At 41.9% G+C, this 25,048-nt stretch overlaps 1 protein-coding gene across 1 annotated transcript in view; it reads right to left on the bottom strand.

Moving 5' to 3' along the window:
- SEMA3D (semaphorin 3D) overlaps positions 1-25,048 on the bottom strand; it is a 1,474,119-nt gene that overhangs the window by 221,441 nt on the left and 1,227,630 nt on the right. Inside the window, exons 15-16 of the mRNA XM_044088351.1 lie at positions 23,575-23,732; positions 23,088-23,152 (exon numbers count right to left, since the gene is read on the bottom strand). Coding sequence (XP_043944286.1) covers positions 23,088-23,152; positions 23,575-23,732 — 223 coding nt within the window. The remainder of the gene's footprint in view (positions 1-23,087; positions 23,153-23,574; positions 23,733-25,048) is intronic.

Genomic DNA, 25,048 nt, shown 5'->3' with positions numbered 1-25,048 from the left:
GTCCCAACCGTGTAAGAGTATGAATAGCTGGGTGCAAGCTTATGAGGTAGGTGACATCACGGGGGGGTGTCAGGCATACTGTAAGAAGATTGGAGCCATGTGGCTTGGGTTTGGGGGTGTGTCTAAACCTGCCTAGCACTCTTTACAAAGCCTAAGCAGGTGTGCACGCCACACACTGGGTTTTATAGGACGAAAAAATAAGTTAAACCAGGAAATAGCAGCAGTATGCACATTTGAGTACTCTGTTTGTGCGGCACGCACATAGGCTTAAATAGGAAGGCAATGGGTAGTGAAAACAGCAGCAGGAAGGTAATCAAGGAGAATTAGCTTAGCTGGCAGGTGAAATGTATCAGAATCAGCCAATTACACAGACAGCAGACTAGCCCAGCTCAGAACACTACTATAAACTAAGCAAACACCTTCCCCTCTGGTTTTTCCCACACTCTACACCACTGGTGTATACAAGCCAGGAAATTTTAACAAACAAACCTACAAAATGAGAAGGGCTGCAGCAGGCAACATAGAGCACCATGTGCAAGAGGCTGAGGGCGGTGAGGATGTGAATGCTGCTGAACAACACACAGTGAGGAGACAAGAGAAGAGTGTACAGACCCAGGATAACCTACCAGTGGCTACATGAGCTGGAGATAGTGGAGTGCTATTGGGTGGACAGAGACCTCCGCAAATTGCTGAGCTGTGCCGGCCACAACTGACACACCAAACTGACTGAGGGAAGCCCATCCCATTGGATACCAAGGTATGTGTAGAGCTAGGTATACTAGCCACAGGTACCTCCCAAAGCACAACTAGGGATATCATGGGGATCTCACGGGCATCAGCATCCACAGTATTGCATCAGTTCCTGGATGCCATGTCAGCACATGCCAGGGAGCATGTATATTTCCTCAACACCTGTGAGGTGTTGACCAGCAATATGCGTCACTTCCACCAAAAAGTAGAAAACCCTGGGGTAGTGGGTGCTATAAACTGCACGCACATACACATCAAAGTACCACCCGTTGAGCAGGGTAGGGCCTACATCAACCGCAGGGGGTTCCTCTCCATCAACTGCCAGGTCATTTGTGATGCCCAGGGCATTATAATGAATGTGTGTGCTGGCTGCCCTAGAAGTTTTGACAATTCCCATATACTGCATCTGATGCAGCTGTACCAGAGATTTGACAATGGGGGCATCCACTACGGTCACTTTGTGGCTGATGCTGAGTACACACTGGAGCTGTTGCTGATGACACCCATCAGAAATGCACACACACCTGACCAACAATGCCATAATGAGGCACACGCACAGGCCAGACATATAATAGAGCATGTGTTTGGGATGCTCAGGTCATGGTTCCGGTGTCTGGACACATCTGATGGAGCCTTGCAGTATTCACCAGCTGCATGTACCCAAATTGTTATGGTATGTGCTATGCTACACAATATGATCCTGTAGAAACAGCTGCAGCAGGAACAGCATGGGGTAGGGCCACACAGCCCCCCCACCAATGTCAAGGCCTACACAGGCACAGAGTGACCCAGAGGAGTAACAGCCTGAGCCTGCCCCATTAGGCAGAAGGAGGTGTGCCCAGTATGCTCTAGCCTTGGCAAAGAGGCAATGCATAGCACATGCACTGACACAGTAGGGACCCAGGGAATGACACCTCTCTCTGACTCACACATACAGTAAAACTGATGCCAAATATGACACTACCTGTGCTCAACCATGTATAGGGAGTGTACTATGTGCATCCGACATAAGCAGCCCTCCAGCACCATCCGCAAGTCTGGCACACCCTCAAGGTAAGTCAATCAACCTACCAATTGCCAAATGGAGTAGAATGTGTTGTTACCTGTAGCTATGGTATGGATGTGAGCATGCAAGGGAACTTGGTGGCTGAATGTTATGGCAGCAGACAATAGACACCCATAGTGGCACCATGACATCTGTAACACATCCTGGAGTCACCATAGTAGCCAGTACTACACAGAGTGACAAAACCCACTTCTGGAAATGTGCTGTGCGACATGTGTTTCCATATGACCCACACATGCCAGTCAGGATGGTTCACATGCCCAACAACAGTCTCAGCACGCAGGACAGGTGTAGACAAACCCAAACAGAGCCTGTGCCATGGCCCCAGAATGATGGCTATGGTTAAGCCCCCCCCCCCCAGACCTACACAGACTGAACACAACAGGGAAAGGAGTGGGATGTTAGTTCTGAAGGGTAGGAAGTCAAACTATAATATGTAGGGCAACCAAAGTCACGTTCTGTAGTACACTGGAATGCCTCTAGTCAGCATGATAGTTAGCAATACAGAATGAAATGGAGTACCTGACATATAAGTACGGTCATAGCGATTGTGTACATGTTTCATGTGTGCCTCCCGGGTCCAGCATAGTAATGTAGAAACAGTCAGATGTGCCCCCCAACCCTGTGTAGAAATGTAAAAATAGTCAGGTGTGCCCCCCCATCCTACATAGTAATGTAATAACAGTCAGGTGTGCCCCCCCACTCCTGTGTAGAAATGTAGAAATAGTCAGGTGTGCCCCCCATCCTACATAGTAATGTAATAACAGTCAGCTGTGCCCCCCACTCCTGTGTAAAAATGTAGAAATAGTCAGGTGTGCCCCCCATCCTACATAGTAATGTAATAACAGTCAGGTGTTCCCCCCCAGCCCTATGTAGAAATGTAGAAATAGTCAGGTGTGCCCCCCCATCCTACACAGTAATGCAATAACAGTCAGGTGTGACCCCCCCCTCTCCTGTGTAGAAATGTAGAAACAGTGCCCCCCACTATGCAGAAATCTAGTAACAGTCAAAGCCAAATGATCAATGGATACCCTGCAGAGACAGCATGCTACCTGTTGGTGTACAACACAAAGGTCAGCACTACAGCACAAACTACCTGGACACAATCCACAAATTCAATGCAGATGGCCATACTGGGCATGCTCACACACATAAACACATGAAGGCCATGACTGCAAACACCAGTGGACCAGACATATCTGGCAGTTGCAGTTGCTTAGTGCAGACACTTGTCAGTATGCACCACTCATGCCTTGAACACACAGTGGATAGGAATACAGACATATATGTCAGGACAACACACTAAAATAAGCCAAAGTAGATGTAAATAGATGTGTGGAAGTGGGTCATTGTGACAGGGAGCCATCCAGGATGGTCCCACCCAGCACACAGCCAAAGGGCCCCAAACACATGAGGTGCAGATGTCACTCACTGCAGATACTAGCCACCAGTATCTGTCAGCATTACAGACTCTGTGGTGCACATGTCAGCTGTGCAACATGACTGTACAAGGAAGCAGTCATCTAGCAGCTGTATACACGTACCTGTGACATATGACCCTATGTGTGCCCACATGTGGTGTGTCAACCCCTAGATGAATGGGTTATGGCCCTTGCGCACACCGCCCTCCCCATAGCCCTACTATGTCAAGCCTGCTGAGGTCATCCAATGTGAAATACACCTTTGGGAGAATTGTAGCCCAGTAATTTCCATGGTGTGTCCCGTAACTGCATACTGCTGTAGTATGATAAACTAGTTAGGTAGGATTTCTAACCCCAGACTTGGTAACTTTGAGTGTGTGCATATCTCTCAGACTGTGTAGAGAGCAACGTTTTTTAGGGTACTCACACTCCTTACAATTCATATACTTAACATTGGCAAGGCTGCTGATGTCACCCACCTAGAAAGACACCTCTGGAAAAGTATAGCCCAGTAATCTCTATAGCGTATCCTATAACTGCATACTGCTGTAGTGTGATAAAGTAGTTAGGAAGGTGCTCTAACTTCAAACTTGACAACTGTGTGTGTGTGTGTGTGTGTGTGTGTGTGTGTGTGTGTGTGTGTGTGTGTGTGAGTCTGTGTGTGCATGTCTGTCTGTCTCTGACTGAGTAGAGAACAATACTTTTTAGGGTACTCACACTCCTTACAATTCATATACTCAACTTTGGCAAGGCTGCTCATGTCACCCACCTAGAAATACACCTCTGGGAAGGCTGTAGCCCAGTAATCTCCGTAGTGCGTCCTGTAACTGCGAACTGCTGTAGTGTGATAAATTAGTTAGGTAGGTGTTCTAACCCCAGACTTGGCAATTGTGTGTGTATGTGCATCTCTGATTGTGCAGGGAATAATGCTTTTTAGGGTACTCACACTCTGTACAATAGATATACTCAACTTTAGCAAGGCTGCTGATGTCACCCACCTAGAAATACACCTCTGGGAAGGTTGTAGCCCAGTAATCTCCGTAGCACATCCGGTAACTGCGTACTGCTGGAGTGTGATTTAGAACTGTGGTAGGGTTTCATCTCCACCCATGGCAGTTCTGGATGTTTTGTGTGAGTTTCAATGTCTGTGTAGGGAGCAATGCATTATAGGCTAGTCACTCACAGTACATTTCAGATGCCCTACTTTGGTAATCCTGCTGATGTCATCCATTGTGAAATACACCTTTGGGGAAAGAGTTCTCTAGTAATCCCCATGGTGCGTCCTATAATAGCTCCATGCTGTAGTGTGCTATAGACCTTGGTCAGGGGTTCTATACCCACACATGTTGGTTGTAGATGTTTTGTGTGTGTCTCACTGTCTGGAGGGAGCAATGCTTTTTAGGCTAGTCACTCGCAGTACATTTCCAATGCCCTACTTTGGTAATCCTGCTGATGTCATTCATTGTGAAATACACCTTTGGGGAAGGAGTACTCCAGCAAGGTCCATGGTGCGTACTATAACTGCATAGTGCTGTAGTGTAATAAACTAGTTAGATAGGGGTTCTACTCCCAGACATGATGTGTGTGTGTGTGTGTGTGTGTGTGTGTGTGTGTGTGTGTGTGTGTGTGTGTGTGTGTGTGTGTGTTTGTAACTCGTATCTTGTGTAGAGATGGTTATGAGTGTGTGATCCATGGTCAATGTAGAGCAAGTTTTGCAAATTTCTTATATGGTGGCCCTACTGTATATATCACAATGTCAACCATACAGGGATAACAGATGTAAAATAGCTGAGAAGCTGGGTTGCAAAGCCATACCCATACGTGTGAAATCAAGGCCAGGCAGTCACAGTTAGCAACCCCAGTATTACCCAGAGCACACTATCAACCCATGTCTCATACACACACATGCCTAGGCAACAGCCAATATGTGGGTAGTATACTGGATATTGGCCACTGATAGTAACTATGCAGTGATAGTAGTGGGCTACAGAGGGCATGTCACCCTGCCCATCTGTCCAATATGCACGCACATGCAGACACTGCACCTCCCCTATGTTCCCCAATGGACACCTGCAACACCTGTGGTGCCTTCACATGTGACCCACAATGGACATACCATGCCTGACAACATGCCCTGTATGGACAGATGACACTGACATCAGGGAATGCTGTTAGCATGTTATCAATGTAGGTGTGGGGTAAACCTGCTGCCCATTACCAGTTCCTGCCACAGGTGGGCAGGACTGGCAGATCTAATGATAATCTGTGTTCACAACATGGGCCAGACACCTCAGGTACAGTTCCACATGTCACTGTACATGCATGTGGGAGGTGTGTACATCCTAGACACCGTCCATGTCATGGACTAGGGAACACATACATGGCAAGCGATGCACAGCATTGGCCACACACACTAGTCACCCAGGTGACTGGATTGGGGATACAATACTCATAACCATCTGTGTGGGCAAATGCAGAAACTACAGCCCTGAGCCACAATGCAGATCATTGTCATGTGGCCTGATGCCAAGGTATACCCATCACCTATGCTTGTATAGCCTGCTGGCACAGCCGGCCATCACACACCCATGCAGACATGCACCCATGCATGTCAGAACTGGCACCCTGTGCATCTGTGTGTGTGTTGTATGGTGCATGTGTCCATATCCACACTCATGACAACCCCCATGGGCATACTGAAGCATGCTGTCTGATGTTTTACACCTCCTCATAATCTTTGCCCATACAACCTCCATATGACCCATGTGATGCATGTAATACCTGCACAGTGATGTGTTGTGGCAATCCCACTACTGATGAGTTGTACTCCTGGCCCTGCCAAGTGTGTTAATGTGAGTGCATCCCTTTGAGAGTGTGTCTGTGTTGATGCCGGCACCTGTTCATGCAAACAGGCATGTGTACATCACCTACCGTATATCTACCATATCCCTGTTGCAGATGTCACTCATCATCACATATATGTTCTGAGTGCTCCACAACAGGTAACCCATGTGGCGCATCCAATAACTGCATCAAACTGTGATAACACTACATAGTTGTCAGGGTTTGATACCCTGTGCTGGTAGGTGTGTCACACAAAAATGCTACAGTTTTACTCTCCCACCCCTCCCTGACATGTATTTGCCTCTGTCTGCAACTCCCACACCCTCTCTGGTGGATGTGGAGACCCACACCTGCTTTGGTTAGGCAGCAGCATATGTATTTTAAGTGATGCTCATGATCAGCTAATGGCCTTTGCATGTATTGCAGCTCTCTTCTAGCTGATTGCATGTGGAACAGCTGTGGTAACATTCCCATAGCCAATTGCATGGAAACACACTCCAATATCTAGGAACATCATGGTGGTGTTGGCCCTTTTCATGCACTGCAAGCAGGAACTAGATCTGTTGTTTGGCAAACAGCATCTCAGATGGATTGGGGATTTACCTCTAACAACATACACTGTGGGAAGAGGGCAACAGACAGGAGGGGGATGTGTCTGACCTGACTACAGACTGTAAGTGCTGCTATACTGCATATGGAGTAATGTTGGTTTAACAGTGTTTGTGTGGATATGGCTGTCGTACATGTCACAATACCTGCCATGTCAGTTTCATGTTTATGACAAATCTCCATCTGCAGGGTCATCTGCAGACTGGGCAGTGTTGTGCTTTTGGTTTCATGTGTTACCCACGGAGCATCTATCTGTGGACTGCAGAAGGTAGTGTGAGGATTGCAGTCTGTAGATGGCGAAGGCCGTGACAGTTACTGACTTCATATCCCCTCATAGGGCATATGCTGCAACAAACCCCATTACAACAGTAAATGTATGAGGTTATCACAGCAACATTTAAATATTGGCCCTGTGTATGTGCTGTCAGCCACACCTCTGCCAACCTTTGTACATATGTCATGCATGAAGTGGTGCATATGTGCTGTACAACATAATTAGTGTCAACATATCTGATAACAAGCCAGTGATATATCAGATTGCTACACATGTTATGTACAGTAGGGTTTATATTTCATGACATAACCTGGACATTCTGTGAATGTTTGTACAGTACTGAGGTCTGTGTAGCTATGGTACATGTTGGCAGTGTGTGTATTGTTAATATGTACTTTAGCCTGTGTACAGACTGTGGTAGATGTCATTGTTCTAGTTCCCCTTCTATCTGATATTACATGCTGCCCCACTGTATGGTACCATATTGGCGTACATGTTTGTAGGGACATACACACACATGTTCCATACCACAAACAGCCATCAGACCAAACTGTGTAACAGCCCAGTATATGTAGAGTCAGTCTGTGAATGGCACATATGAGGATGGTGTAGAACAGATAGTCCATATACTGTAATATTTATTTATTTTATTTATTTCTTTTATTTTACATTTATTGACCAGGATAGTCCAACTGGATACATGTCCATTTTCAGTGGAGGCCCGGGGAGAAAAGCTCCAAGATAATAATACACATTGAACATTTAGTAAATGCTAGTTTCAAGCAGATTACAGTCATAAGCAATTCCAGCATTTAGCACATATAGTACTAACTTATTATAAAACACTTTACAAAGCATAACATTATTTTCAAAGTTAAACATACATAACGTTACATTCAGGTTTAAGACACACTGAGCAGCAGTTATACAATTGACCCTTCCTTAAATGGAGTGGTAGAAAAAAGTTAGAAGTAGCTGAAGGTAAGGCACCTAAGAAATAAGAGAGGTCACTAGTTGGGGTTAGTTCAAGGACATAACCAATGAGCTTTGAAGTATTTCTTGAGTTTGTTTTAGAATTGAGTTAGTGAAGGTTCTAGGGTCAAGTCATCAGGGAGTCTGTTCCATATTTTTCAAACAGAGTTAGCAAACATAGAGTCCCCAGCTGAGTAGTTGGATTTGTATGTTTGAACTAGGAGTCTAGTGGATGATCACAGTGGCCAGGTGCTGGTGTAGGGGCTGATAATATTTTTTAGTACAGGTGTATTTTCTGGTTGGTAAAGGACTTTATGTGCCACTATTAGCTGGTTGAACTGCAGTAGGCTTGGCAGTTCAAGCCATCCTAGGTGATTTAGGTCGTGGCAGTAGTGTGCCCAGTAGGCTGTGCCAGTAGCAAATCTGGCAATGTGGTTATAGTAAGATGATAGTTTATTAAGATGTTTTGTTTAAATTGGAGAATAGAGGTGAGGCGTAGAGAAGAGTTGATAGCAGATGGGAACGGGCAACTGCAGTTCTAGTAAGTGGGGTAAGGAAAGGTTTAATTGTGTAAAGGGAGCCAATTTTTTTATTAATGGTTTTGATAGTTTGATTGATATGCACATCAAACTTCAGGTTGTTATCAACTATGATACCCAGTAGTTTAGTTTGGGCTTCTGGGGAGATGATAGTGCCATTGTTAGCAGTTATGTTGAAGGATGGCAGGGGGGGGGGTCCTGCATGTGGTGGAAAAGAGGAGCAACTTAGTTTTCTGAGGGTTTAGGATTAGATGTTGATTGGGAGCCATTTTTCCACTGTATTGAAGGTATTTTGGGTTAATGTAAATAAAGTAGCTGGTGAGGTGTCAGAACAAATCAAGGTGGAGTCATCTGTGTATTGAATGCAGGTAGCATCTGGGATGACTGAATGAAGGTCGTTGCTAAAGATGGAGAAAAGAAGGGATCCTAGTGTCAAGCCCTGGGGGCCTCCTAATGTAATGGGTAGGCGAGATGATAGCTTGTCCTGCAATAGGACTGCCTGTTGCCTGCCCTGCAGGTAGGATTGAAACCATTGGAGTGCATGGTTGTTTAAGGAGAAGGTCTTCAAGGTATTTATAAGCATTTTGTGGTCAACCATGTCAAAAGCCTTGGATACATCTAGAAAGAGTGCTGAGGATAGTTTGTTATTACTGCAGTTGTGGTTAATGACGTTAGAGAGAGGTTGGCAGAAGTAGTACTGTAGTGTGGCTTAAAGCCATGCTGAAAGTTGGACAACAGCTTGTTCTGTGTGAGGTAGTGAATGAGCTGTATGTGTACAGGCTTCTCCATAATTTTAGCTAGAGGTGACAGAATAACTATGGGTCTAAAGTTTGATAGTTCAGTGGAATTGCCTCCTTTATGGAGAGGTATGACATGGGAGATTTTCCATATAGTAGGTACAGTAGCTTCAGATGTTGATCAAGATTGAGATGGGGTATGCTAAGGTGTCAGCAGCCTTTTGCAGATAGTCTGTTGGGAGGAGGTCGGCAGCCAGAGTAGTGGGTCTTAGTTTCTTAAGTAGGGCATGAATACGTTGAGTAGGAACAGATTGGAAGGTAAAGTATGTTTGGGTACTGGGTGTGGCTACATTAGAATTAGAGCCATTGGGAGACAGTTAGCTGGCTAGAGACTGGAGAGTCTCTGTGAAGAAGCTGTTGAAGTTATTAGCAATGTCTACTGGGGATTTTTGTTGGGAAGCTGAGGGGGGTGGAGTGGCAGTTTGGCCTGGGTGGAGTAGTTTGTTTATTCCTGCGCAGAACTTTTGAGGTTTGTTTTGGTGTTTTTGCAGTAGATGGTAGTAGTGGTCCTTTTTGTCCAAGGTTATGGATTTTTTGGTGTCATTCCTTAGCTGTCTGAATCTTAGTTGATCAAGTGGGGCTTTTGTTTTTCGGTAGGTGGCCCATGCTTTGTTTCTGAGTGAAATTTTGGTTTTGCTATCTTTAGAAAGCCATGGTGCAATATTAACTTTGGTTCTAATAGAGCAGCTGGGAGCATGGGAGTTAAGAATAGCAAGGAATTTGGTGTTAAAGTATGCTACTGCTTCATCTAGGGGGAGACATTTTAGTACTGACCAGTTGCATGCCTTAAGTTCATTTTGAAACTTGGTGAGAATAAAATTCTTGCTGTTTCTTAATGTTCTATAGGTGGGTTGGTAGGAGCAGTCTACTTTGAGCTTGATTACATAGGTGAGACAGTGGTCATTAAGTCATCAGGCAAAGTGCCTGATTTATAAGACTGAAGATGGGTATTGATGAGTATCCAGTCTACGGTACTTTACTTGTTATTGGGTTTTCTTGTCCTGGTGGGGGAGGTTATGATTTGAGTAAATCCATAGAGGTTTATGTGGGTTGTGGGGGTTTCACAAGAGCAAGTTTCCAGTCAATGTTGAACAATTGTATATTGGGGGTATTTATTGGATAAGTAATATAAAAAGTCTTTTAAGGTTTCTGTGTTCCTCCCTAGGAGAATGTAGACACAGACAATGTTTACATTTTTGTTTTTGTTAATTTTTAGTTTTGAGATAAGAATTTCAGCATTATTGAACTGGGGTGGTTGTTGGGTGTCTTTGTTGACAGATAGGGTAGACTTGTAAAGTATGGCTACCCCACCACCCTTTCTGGTGGTACGTTCTAGTTGAAACATATTATACCCTGGTGGCAGAATCTCACGGTCCTTGGTGGCAGGCTTTAGCCACGTTTCTGTTAGGCATAATATATCTGGGGAATGAACAGTTAAGACGGCATGCAGGTTCTGAGTTTTGTTATTTATGCCCCTAATGTTTAGATGGCAGGCCAGCAGTGAGTTAGGAGGTTTATTTGTAATATTATGTTAGCTTACCATATGTGGCTGTGGCTGTGTTCACATTGGTTGTGGTTATGCACTTTCACACAGGTGTATCTTATCCTGTGCTGTGACATGCCTGTTGAGCCTGCTATATATGTAGGTACATGTGCATTCCCCCATAGGAGATGTAGGCCAGTGTTGAGACAGTCTGCCTGTAGTCTGCACAGTGCATTGTTACATGCCTAGCAGCTTAGTGTACTTACCCAGTGAGATGTCATGTGCAGATACTTGCCAGAGGTACTGCTGCCGGGCCTCCCTTAAAAGTCATGTATGTCAGACACAGCAGTGGGATCCTGTACAGATGTATTTCAATATCTAGCAGGTAGTATGTGGTCATGGCACCCCTGTACCAGCAGTCATTATGTGTCAGGCCAGACAGGAGTGTGTGAATGCATAACCTATGGTGGCAAATGTATACCAGTCGTTATGTGTTATACCCATCTACATGACTGTCTACATCCATACTGTCAGGCCTGGTACACATATTGTGCACTAAGGGATTATGTGTATACCTCTGGACTGTACAGGGTGTGTCCGAAGTTCCACATATATTGGCCAATATCTCTGATGCACTCAACAGGGGCATCACATGCTAGCGGAGGTACTTTGCAATGACTTCCTTAGGATGTCTGTCAGTAGCCAATGGCACACATGTTATAAGCAGATGTGACCTTCCACACACACAATGTCTGTGAATTCAATCTCAGTGATGGTAGCAATAGTCTACTAATATACCTGCTATACATAACTGACATCCCCTTGCACTACAACTTTGGGACTATAGGGGCTGGGGTAGGGCTACACTCCATGTCCAGGACATATGGTGGAAATATATGTACATATACTTATCCAGATAGCTATATATATATGCATATATATGTATATATATACATATATATATATATATATATATATATATATATGTATATATATATATATATATATATATATATATATATATATATATATATGTATATATATATATATATATATATATATATATATGTATGTATGTATGTATATATATATATATATATACATATATATATATATGTATATATATATATATATATATATATATATATATATATATATATATATATATAATGATTACACGTGTACTACTTCCAATTACCACTGTCATGGCAACGACCCACTATAAATCCCTACAGCATGTGGGCGTGGTCCCTTTACATTTCCTGTGTGATGGACATCCTTCCTGTGTGTGGGCATCAGTGTTATAGACAGCAGGTAGCAATACCTCTTACAGGAGAACCTGCACACTCAGGGCAGCCACATATTTGCAGGAGGATCAGGAACTACCGACAGACTGTGAGCAGAGTTGTGTTATGCTTTGTATAGTACTGGTGTTACAGGGTGTGTACATACTAGTTTACCTTGGAATGCAGTCTGTCTGCATAGCTCACTATTGTGGGCCCATCCTCTTGCTGGGCAGAGGTATGCCTATCATGTGTTGTCTGTCCACCACACAGGTCCTGTGTCAGATATTACACTGGCAGTGTGAGTGTTGAGTGCTATCAGTACATGGCTACATCCATTTATGTTTTTAACCTCAATTCCCTGAATAAGAGTATGTTGCAGACTATCCTGTAACACCAGCAACTTGCTTAGTGTATGGCAACAGTTTTCCACATATTGGCCTGTGTTCCAGCCTCTGTCCTCCATCTATATACCAAGCTTTGCACATATGTCATACTGTCGGGGGTTGTTCTGTAGTGGGCTGTGAGTATATCACACTGCTATTACTGCCATCAGTCCACTGCTGCTGTATCCCCCACACATAAAGTGGGGCTGGGGTCATATATGTGTGGGTATCACCTACACAATACATGTGTGCCCTTATGCACTCCAGAGGACAGTCTATGTAACAGTGGTATATGGCCCTGTATTACTGAGTCTAGGTGGGGAGCACCATAAATTACCTAGGCTGTTGCAAAATGTGGTGGTATCAGGGATGAGCTGCTGTAAGGAATCTGGATGTACAGTACCATATACTTCACCTAAATTTACATTACTTACATAAATTGGGATACTGCAAGCACACTGCCTCCTACCATACAGACTGTTCTGTTTGTCGGTGTGCTCATGATGGTGTCAGTTATGCTTTGTTATGTAACAGTTACAACCCATTTGATTACATAACGCCTTTACCACCTACTGAGTTTGTACAGAGTGTAGATAGAGGCTGCTGAACTAAAGACCTGCAGTACATACTGTTGATTGTTTGGTATCCTGTGGCCCAGTCTGTCTTCAACTGTACAATTTGAAGGGCTTGGCCTGGACAGCAACAGTTGTGAACCTTTCCAGACTACTGTATTACTGCAACTATATTACAGATGCAGGACTCTGTTTATATGGGTGTCAGTGTCTGAACAGCTGTATGACATGGCATATAGAACTGTAATAGTACACAATTAAAGGTTTTCCATTTCTGCAAACATGTGTGTGATGTCTTTCCTATGACCTCTCTATGGGTATATGTTGCAGGAAATGATTGACATTTGTATGGGTGGCCCATACAGTGTCCAGTTGTTCAGGTGTTAACTGTAGGCATAGTGGCTGTTCCATATTGTGTGCACCTTCTACATATGTATCTTATTGTACATATATTTGCGTGTGTATGTGTATATATATATATATATATATATATATATATATATATATATATATATATATATATATATATATATATATATATCTGTATCTGCATATCTGTGTCTGTGTATCTGTATCCTGGGGATGTTGATGGCTTCCACATATTACATTTCCTATGGGAGGCAGACTGCAGTGGTAGTGTATTGCAGGGTGCATGTGTTCGGCTGTGAGGGGGGGGTGCTTATTCGTATGAGATGCATAGTGTGTGGGGCCTCTCAACCCCATTAACGGTGCATGTAGACATATGTGTATTTGTTAATCTGCCATTTCTATCTACAGATGTATGGCCATATATACCTATATAGATATATATATCTGCTAACATATATATATATATATATATACTATGTCTGTATATACCTACATAGATATATATCTGCGTACACATATGTAACATGCTGTGTATATGTAGACCTATCGGTGTAGACACATATAGCTGTCGATTTAGGCATATGCATGTATATATGTGCATATATATTGATATATATGTATATAGTGTTAGAAATATATATATCTACATATATAGATATGTTGTACCCATTTAGATATTAATATATTTACACAGACATACATCTAGATGTTGGTATACATTCTCTGTACTGTTGCATGACTGGGTTGGATGATATGCTTCTGAAAACATTACATTTCTTTGTATCTGTCATGGGTTAACAGTAAATCAATTTGTCTAGGGTCTGCAGGGTCCTTGGATTGAGCTTTGCAAGAGCTGTTTATTTTGTTGCTGGGCAGAACATGGCCCATTGGATACAGAGTGATTAAGGCACTTTAAAGCAGTTGTAAATGGGTTTGCGAGGAGCTAAGTACTGCTAACTTCCGGGTAGAGTTTCTTACTCTCAGTTAGCTTCTAAATTGCTTAACCTGTGTAGACAGTGCTTACTGCCATGCAAACAGGCTGAAACCCACTTACTGCTGCTTACAAGTGCCAACTCCCGCTTACCCCTGCACTAATTTCTTTAAAAGAAAAGAAAAAGGGGTGATAGGAAAGTGGTGAAAAAGGGGCATCAAGAGCGAAAGACAGTAGACAAGATAGCTAGAGATGTGCAGGAAGGGTGTAGGGAAGGTCCATAGCTGCCCATATCTTTGACAGCAACAGCTGTGCATATGTAATGAATTTGGAGGTACATTTGAACACTCCAACCCCTGGGAGAGGGGTGAGGACAACAATAATATGTTGTGATGCCAATTACACCAGATTACATGTGTCCAGTGGACATGTGTATAAAATGGACAGCTATGTATGGGGCGTGATTTTTTGGGGGGAACAGATTGCCCTTATTCATTTTTTTAAGGTGAGAGTGGGATGTCGGGGAAGGAGAGTAGGTATGCCCGGGGGGGGGACAGATTGGGGAGGATGACAGACAAGACAGACAAGACAGCATACAGGGGCGGTATATGACACATGTAGGGGGGGTAACACCTTGGATGGGGAGGAGTGTTTGGAAGTCGCAAGCCCATGAGCCCCCAAATGGAAACAGTGGGACTGAGGTCCCCACCCATGGGCAGTCCCCACTGCACCTTCACGGCTCAGAAGGTGGCTGTGCTGGGGGCTGTGTATGAGGGGCAGGCTCACCCTCTAATTGTGCCACTCGGCCCTCAAGCTGGTGTAGCCGGTCTCAAAACTCCTTATCGAGCTCCTTACGCATCACGGCCCGGACATGGTGATGGGTAACAGGTTCCGCTCCATCCCCGCTCCCAAGGGGGGGTAAGCCCCATCCCCTGCAGCAATTCCACCTGAAGGTGGTGCAGGGCCAATGGAGGAGGAGGACCCAGGCTGGGCCCCAGACTTGCTGGTGCACGGTGCCATGGCCAGCTGAGGTGGGACAGGTGGGTCCGCTGGGACCGGCCTTCCCATATGAGCTATGTTGTAGCAGGTTTAAGAAAGATAGTAAACAGCATTCAGGATTAGTTATAACAGCATGCATATGTATTCCCATTAAGCCAAGACATCAGATTTAAAACAGTAGCAGAGCAAGCAGAACACATGCATATATGCAACAACAGTGGTCATTACAATAGCATGCAGGTTTAATTGATGGCAACAGGCCACCAATATGGGGGTATTTTCACATGGCACATGCATAGAAACAAATGCAAATATTTATAAACCAATAGGACATATGTCCCAACAAAAGTTTGGAGTGTACACATACTGATTGAGGTGTGTCATGGGATTATTTTTGCACATATGGTAGGGGTGAGAGGGAGAGTTAAATCAACGACTAATATATCCTTGCAGTTTTTACAACATTCTTAGTCACTGCATTAATCTGCCCCTTACATGTATTAGTAGACTACCCAATGGCCTTATATTGTACAATGGTTTGCTTGTAGATTATTGTATACGTGACCAGTGTCTTACACACAGGCGTGACAAGATGCAGGTGTTAATGCAACATATTTTGAGCATTGCTCTCATACACTTTGGGTGAGATGCTAGGATGACAGGTTTGTTTTCAGATTCATTCTCTGACTATGTACAGGTATGACTATCAGTTATATGTCATTAATGGCAGCCTACATTTCTTATATCACCACACTGATTTTGCAGGGGAACAGGGTACCAGGCTGGTGATGTGGGCCATTTATCTGGACATGCTGGACAGATTTGGACAGTTGAGGGGTATGAATATGCATACAACTTCTATTTGAACATTCTAGCAAATTCTGCACAGTTGTTGGGTGTTATTATGCATACAGCTTTCTATATGAACATTCTAACAAAATCTGTACTGTTGTGGGGTATGACTATTCATACAACTTACTAGCACCCCTGGGATTCAAACCCCACTGTGCTATTAGGGAACTGTTGTGAAGCTTTCTAATGTTTTCTATGTAAGTCTCCCTCAGTTATACAATATGACTGACCTCTTGGCACTTTTTAACATTGTTATACAGAACTTCATACACATTTTATCTGCATACCACAATGTAGGTAACACTGCTTAATACAACAGTACTATTTATAGAATGCAACGGTACAACAACATATGGAAGAAGAGTAAACAGAAGCACTCCAGGGGTTATACATTTAGTCACAGAATATTACACCTTTATTTATACTGGTATGACACTTTCTAAGGCTCTTATATTTATTTGTTATGACAGTACATGTAGAATAATTACTAACCTGCCTCACGATGCAGCCTTTGCAACCTAGCATCATGGGCTTGTTGGTTCGCAGCCCACTCATCTGCAGCTGTCAGAGAAATACAGTGATATTTAGCCATACCTATCCATAGTATACACAAGCTAGGCAATTTTTAACAACTTAGTAGAATGAGTACTTACTCAGTACTGGGGCATAAGGCGTCTGCTGAGACTCCTGGATCCACTGTTCTAGTGCATTCCCTCTCTGTCGCTTCAGGTCAGCATGGTGGTGCCTGCCTGCTCACCTGTCCGGGAGATACCTGTGGCACTGGTGAGGTCACGGGCGAGACTGTCCCAGGCCTCTGTTTTATACTGCGAGCCCTGGTACTGGTCCTGCAGTAGCCTCTGCTCATGGTGTTTTACCAGGAGCCATACCATGATTTTTGACTCCTGAATGCAACAGCACTGTGCTCTAACTCGAGTGCCTTCACCCACACTAGCCATTCTGCCTGCAGTAGGAAGCTACAACCAGTTATGGGACATATTCCTACCTTTGGGGTTTAAATATGGCCAATTTCCCTCACTTTCCATGATTGGCTGGTTTTGAAAAGGCTAAGCTATGGGCACACCTACTTACCTAAGGTTGGCAGAGCTTAAAGAGGTATACCAAAAGGCAGATTGAATTGGCTGCCCTACACATTGCTTACACTTAACAAGCTAAGCTGTGCAGTGGTTAGCATTGCTTAATAGTTAATTAGCATTATATTTGCTTTTTGGCAGTGATTTATTATTCATTACAGGTTATATATGTGTCTGGTAGCCATGATTCATGTGCACATACACTGTATGGAGTCTTGGGGACTTCTACACTTTATTACAATAACACCTCACATCTGTCCTTACTGCAGTACTCCAGTTCACATATTTATGTGATGTAGCTGGGTATACAACATAAGGCTGCATATAAAGTCCTTTCACATGTTCAGCTTGTTTTCCTTTGGAGAGGTTTGTTTCTAAAAACCTCACTCTTATGTACTGTTGTGTTGGCTTAGTGGTTAAGTACTGTGACTGCAGAGTGGAGGGTTCTGGTTTCATAACCTGCAAAGGCTGGTTATTTTTTTCCTGCCCAGAATGGTGGCTGATGCACACTGACTGATCAAGGCAGTTTTGAGCACTTGTAAGCAGGTTTGTGTGGCTTTGCGCGAGGGTAAGCAATGCTAACCTATGGTTACATATGCTTACAGAGAGTAAGCTTAAATCTTGCTTCACCTGTGTACGCATTGCTTATCCCCATGCAAATGGCCTTAAACCCACTTACTAGTGCTTAAGACTGCTTACTACCGCTTACTAGTGCTTAAGAGTGCTTACTACCACTTACTAGTGCTACATTTTAGACAGTAATAGTGTAATGGTCCTTAGGGAGGTGGGAAATTTGAAGATATGTATGGTGTTATCATTCATTACACGGTTTACCTTCCATTTGTATCTGTGATAATGTATGGGTCACGTGATTATCTGTGGAATGTGCAACATTATGACACTGACTCTTCACATCTATATTAAATGTAGTATTGCAGTTCAGAAATATATGTTATTTATTAGGTTATGCAATAAAGATATTCATCATAGACAGTGATTTGGAAGGGAAAATGGAATATACTGCAGGGGGACTCAAACTGGGAATGACTGCTTGCAAGGTGAATGCTCTGCCCACTACAATATTGCTGTACTGCATCATTTGCATATATCTTGCTTTTTATCCTCTTTCTGCTATTTCAACTGTATTAATTAACCATAGCTAAGCGATGGGCAAACCCGCGCACCTACGATTAAACTTCGTCCGTTTTATTAAAAAAAATCCTTTTTATTTTTCATCTTCAGTATTGCTTTTATACATGTAGGGGGATATCGCTGGGGATATACATACATCTATGAGCGGTCTCAGTCATTGTTTATGATCATTGCGCAGTCCTTCATTGCAGGGGCATGTATATTGTGAAAGCTCTACTCTCAGACACGCCCCCTGCACTCGTCCACTCTCTGTGTAGGATTAGGAGCTCAGGCAGCATGCCTTCATTAATATGCATGGCGCGCTGCCGTCCTCCTCCTAAGTGGCTGCTTCCATGCAGGATTAGACTAGTCCTGCATGGAAGATTAGTAAATCTGGGGGACTGTCCTATACAGATCACCTTAAAGCCCTATCTCTATATTTGGTCCCCTAGAGGTTACTGAGAGGTTCTCTATGCTTGACATATAAGGTATCCTTGGTTACAGCTCTGATAGCCTTTTGCACATCCACAAAATGAACAGCATCAGAATCACTAGATTGAAGGATTTAAAATTTTCTTCTGACATAAGAAACATAAATAAGACATTTTGGCAAGACAGATATGTGTCTCAGAGGATCCCCATGCTCTGGAACAGGTTCTTCCTCCATGTGAAACAGAGCCATCCCTAACCCTATTTAAAATTAATTAACCTTGACCAGTGGATGAGAAATTGGAAATTCACCATGGATCTGACCCCTCATGTCTCTGATAGACAAAGGCAGACAGTAATTTCCAAATTAACATACCCGCACATGATACATAGGGACACAATTGGGTTGGGTTGCACAGCTAGGCTTAGAAAGGCTCTAGTGCTCTTTAACCTGGTATATGTCTATGAACCTAAGAATGAGAGGTTCTTCTACTTGTAGCTAAATTATGACATGACCTGCATGAATTCTGCTGCATTAATTCTCCTCTACTATTTCCACTACTTCCCTGAGAAGCACTTGTATTGCAATGAGATATGCCGCCACATATCTGCACAGTACGCCATCCTCTTCCCCATCCACAAGTGACTCCTACTTGAGTCTGGCAAGTGCTGTCTAGTTTACACATGGAGGCAGAAACGGCTGCTGTGTATGCCACAGCACTGCACATTAGTGTGATAATGGCAGTATTGCTATTCTCTACCACTTCCATGTACTGTTGAAAATCCTCACATGTGCCTTGCAGTACTCTAACCAAACTCTACCTGACTCTATGTGGCAATGGACTTTACCTGAACAATACTACAGCACATCTGTGGGGCAGCCAATGCCCTTCATGTTTCTTGAGGTAGCTATGGCATATGCCTGCCGGTGGCACCCCTTTGCACAGGTGTTACTGTGGACACTGCTATCTCTGAGATGATGTCATCCTCTAGAATGTGTTCCTGAGGTTGAGGAGACACTGGTGTTGAGGTGCATGGGATCTCTTCCTGTATAGCATGCAATGTAATGTTCTCATCCACTGGACTTTGTGATCCAGTGCCACGTCCTGCAGAATTATGCAACTGTTGTGAAGTGTGTGATCCTGCCATTAAGCTTAGTGACTAGATTACACTGTCCTCAGTCTGTCTCATGAGTATAATAACATTATCATCATCAAGAGACAAACTGCAGTTGACATCTTCCAGCTGTGCTGAAAAAAAAGTGAAACTGCTACTTCCTGCAGCTGGCCCTTTGAAGAATTAATTTTATTAAATTAATAATGAAATAAAGGAACACACTACTGAATGCCATTAATGAGTTATGGAGGGCATTTGTCATGTGCACTCACTTCAGTTACTTGACTGGCAGAAATGGGAGGGTTTACCTGTTGCTACTAAATGTCATGTGTTATATGTAAACTGCAACCTCTTCAGTTATCCTTTCACTGTGAAGATTTCACAGTCGGTGCACTAATCTTCCTGAACATGTCCGTGGATGCAACTATGGAGGGTAGTTGCTAGTGTCCACACCACCTCTGATTATGCCTGTGCCATTCTCATAAGTACAATATTGCAGAATAACTGATCACTGTAAAATGTGTTACTGTTTCATATGATACACCAGCTTATTTCTTTATTATCAGTAGACTACAGCTGTAAAAATTCATCACCATTTCAAATACTTTGACTAACTGTTAACAGCTTTCCAGAATATATTTCTGAATAAAGATATAATAAAAATAACTAAGAAATATTAATGAGGTATGCACTGATGTATAAATAAATCCTGAGTCAATTTACTGTCTCCATTTCTTGTTTGTTTCTCTACCATCCTTCTCTCTTTTTTTTTAATTATATATTACTTTGCTTTTCTTTTTTCCTTTCACAACCATTTAAGCACATTTTCAAGTGCAGATGTCTCAGGGGCAGACCAGCCACATTCCTCTCAGGTCAGGGAACATTAACACTCTGGCCATCCAGGGTCACCTTCACAGTGTCAGGGTGATTGCACTGGTCCTGTAGGCACCCTGACAGGCCACAGCCTGGCAAACCATACACATGCACTTGGTTTAGGATGTGGCGGAGCAGGTAGTGGACAGTTAACTTTGGCCCTTGCAGGATCTTCTACAGTGAGTGCAAGACTCACTGCCCCAGTCAGCTCTGACCACTGAGCCTGACAGGCCTCCATCTCCTCAGCATCTGGGTTTTCTGTGCAACACCATCAGGAAGATGAAACTTTGGAGGTCTTGTGGTCCAAGGTGTTCCTGGGAACAACTCCTCTTCACCTCCTTCCTTCCCTAATCTTCTGTCCTACACTCAATAATCTACTTTCTTCCCAAACAATCTCATTATATATTAAAAAAATAGAGAAGCCTATTCCCTGCCAAAATATAGAACTCCTCCTCTTCCACCTCCCTAAGTGAAGCCTCTTATGAATTCCTTCTGGGTGTCTCTCTTTGTTAGGGCTGGTACTTTTCAATCTTTCCTATCTTCCCCTTTCCAGTTTTCAAAGAAACAATAAAGATACCCACAAAAGGACAGCCCTATAGAAAATATATAAAACCATTCTATTTTATAAAATATTTTATAAATAACTGGACTATGTATTACTTGCCTTAAATATCTCTCAATGCTTCTAACACTCTTGGGCATAGTTGTGCAAGAATTTACATTTTTACATAGTACTTCACTCATACTTAAAGTAAATTTCACCATTTTTAAGCATTCCACCAAAGTGAATGTTTCCTTGCAGAAGCGTTTGCATTGTCTTAGTCATTACAAATGACCTGTGCTTAGTGTATTTACATTTCCAATCCACAGGCCTATAAATACCACCCATTGTTTTTACAGCAATTGAAGACAAAAATGTCAATTTTAAGTCATAAATCTATTAACTGGTTGACAATTTAGCCCCAATGTACTCTTTCCAAATAAATACCAAATATAATACTAGTCTGCACATAAATCAGTGGATAAAAATATTTGGGGGGATCATTCAACAATATTTGCCTCTGATGAATGACTTTTTCTTCATTTTCACATTTAAGGTATCTTTCATTCAACATTCACCATCTGTTTCTTCAAAGCACTTTTTTGAAATTGTCTTTTCTCCATCACAAATAGGAACAGGTATAAGGTACATCTTCAGAATTATTTTACATGATATAGTGTATATAATCAACCACAACATACAATTTCAAGGTAATGTGCTACCTGAATAAGTTGGTCAGGAAAGTATAATCAAGACATGTCTCAGCTATCATTTAGAAGAGGTCATGTGGATGATAGTGTTGCAGTAGTATATATTAAAACACTTCTCTTGTAACACTGAAAGAGACTTACTAATCTTTAACCACTGACTCAGAAATTCTGCTGTGTGTGCAAGAAAGGCAGGTTTTCCTTTCTAGCAAATGACTAGTTCTTTATAGAATGTGTAAACACTATATACAACCTCCATAAGATGAAGGTTTTCAAAGAACCCTGCAGCAGTCAGTGAAAGGTTCCCTGCATAACAGACATGCATTATTACTACATTATGAATCTCTCCTCTCAAGTCACTCATAGCTAAATACACATTTGCAAAGTAGTTCAAATTTTTCTAATGAAAGAAGCTGTAGCTTGTTGTGGAACAGAGGACTTTCACATCGACACAGATGTAAGTTTATAAGTCACAGTTAAATAAAGTCATAAATGACCAGGTAAACCACGATTATTTTTGATTCAAAACAGCTGCACACAGCATTCCAAAATATATAAAAATTATAACACTATAACCAAGACTAGCAAAAATAGACAGGATTAACCAACATAATATTTAATCACTATCCAGCATATTAACAAACCTACCAGCTAGGGAGTCAAATATCCATTTTTATTTGGAACTATGTATTACAACAAATAAAGGAAACTCTTGTCATTGACAAAGTGATATATTGGGCACAAATACAAACTGTTTAATGTCAAAGGGATACATTGGCTCTAAACACACTGTTGACTTTAACCTGATGCATTAAAATTTAGAGGAACTCTTGACACTACATTCATATTCACAGTGTATAAACATTTTATTCGATATGGCAGAAAGGATCCTAAGTCAATTTTAAAGGCATAGTACCATGGATAACCAATTTTTTGCTTTTTTTCTCATTTCAATACAGAATTAAATGTTTTATGTAGATATTTAAAAAAAAAAAACTTTATCAATAAATTGCAAAGATTCAAGTCTTACATAGTGGATGTTTAAAGCTTACCATCTCCTAAATCTCTGCATTGTCTTAGTGGATCACCATGTTTTATATCTTGACGTCGGGCTCGTCTGGAATACAAAAAAGTGATATTATAAAAACTACAGACATTTTAATGAAACAATTTGATATTCACCATGATTATACAGTACATGATAATACTGTAAGTTGCACACTTGAATGAACTACATTTGATACAGAATTAAATTGTTTTATTTTGAAAAATGTCATTACATGATATTTGTTACTGTAATAATATAAGATAAACTTTTAATACAGTTGCAGAAAATGTGTTAGGTCCATATTACTAAAAGAAGGCAAGAAAAACACAATTTTTCATCTTTACTGTTCACTGCTTTTGATAAACTTAAAGTAAGCTGTAGAAATAATGAATACTAACATGATCTAGGAGCTTTTGTTTCTCTTATTATTAACATATGCTAACAGAGGCTTCTTATCCATTGGAAATGCAATGATAATAAAGCAGTTCTACCTTTTCAATAGTGGTGTATAACGGGAGCATGAATGACCATCCCATGCACAGTACGGATCTCTAGCGAGGCAGCACTCAGCACATGCCTTTCCATAAGTATTGCATCGATACACAGATAGCTGGACAAGCTCATCTTGCGAGCCAATATAGAGCTGTTGCTATAAGAAGCATACTGTATTAACACGTGCTTAACATTTATTTCACAACTTTTTAACTATAGTTTTCATTTGGGAAATTATTGTTAAATGCTGATTTGTAACCTTTCTTAATAAAAATGGGAACTGCCCTTATACTGTAACTGAAAAATATGTTAGGTTTATTATTCGCCAGTTTCATGAAATACATGTTAGAGCTTAAATCTGAAATAAATCTGAATTTCTTGTAAACACAAAAGGAACACAGAAGCATAGGAGCAATAACAGGCAAGCACCCTCAGGGAAAATAAGATGCTTAGCCATATGCACCTTTAGGTGGACAAGCATAAAAGTTCTTGTCACTATTTATGAGCATTTCACAGTGCTCACTTCCCAAATTAAACAGGGCCATACATAATAAGTCTGATATAAATTTGTGTTAAAAAAGTAAAGTTAGTAATTATATACTAAATGAAGAAGCCTTATTTAGGATTTAATAATTCTCAGTAGTCTTTCCACTTTGCTAAGACACTGCTTGCTTGCAGCTGTAATATGAGAAGGTGGTGAAACATGTAAAATTATGACCTAATAAATCAAGGACAGGTGGTTACACTGTTTACTTAATGATGGACTTGAGCATCAGAAGGAAGGGCTAGAAGGCTAACAATAGCATATTAGGTCTCCACAGATGACTGTACAGATGGGCAAGGAACAAGACATATGAACAAATGCAATATTGAATTAGAAGTCATCATGCAAGACAATTTTTGCCACATTTGTTTGCCATTTTTATTCATAGATCGTGTTCTTACAGCTGAAATGTAATGAAAGCAATCAACAGCTGAAGTAAATCCACATCAGTTTTGTAAATGAATACTAGGCTAACTACCCTGAAGGGCCATTTTAAGGCTAGACAGTATCCAATGGTCAGAATCGAACCCATGAAGACCTTAACCATTATGCCAAACCCACCACTGACTATTCAAGCAAAATTTGTGGATAATATTCTGAATAAGGACAAAAAAAATCTATAGCTTTTCAAAAATATAGCTAAAATATGCTAACTCTGGTTGTTTCATACAGAGAATGTTCTAGAAGATCATATGCTTGTAGTAGTGCTAAATTTGATGATGTATGTGTTTTACCATATGAAGTCAGAAGTTTCAAGCACTGCCACTTGATCTACATGTGTCAGCAAACAGTAAAGGAGAAAGAAACAAGATATCTTGATGAAGGACAAGCCTATTAGACTCTTATTCCTTAAGTATTATGTGAGGTGAGGTGAGGTGAGGTACGGATTTTTTGCCAAAACACAAGATGAATAAGAACAGATGATAATG

The sequence above is a fragment of the Protopterus annectens genome, chromosome 11.part0 (assembly GCF_019279795.1).
Source record: "Protopterus annectens isolate FY-2018-M chromosome 11.part0, PAN1.0, whole genome shotgun sequence".
Taxonomy (NCBI): domain Eukaryota; kingdom Metazoa; phylum Chordata; order Ceratodontiformes; family Protopteridae; genus Protopterus; species Protopterus annectens.
The sequence above is the reverse complement of the archived record's forward strand: the minus strand, read 5'-3'. Positions and strand labels throughout refer to the sequence as shown.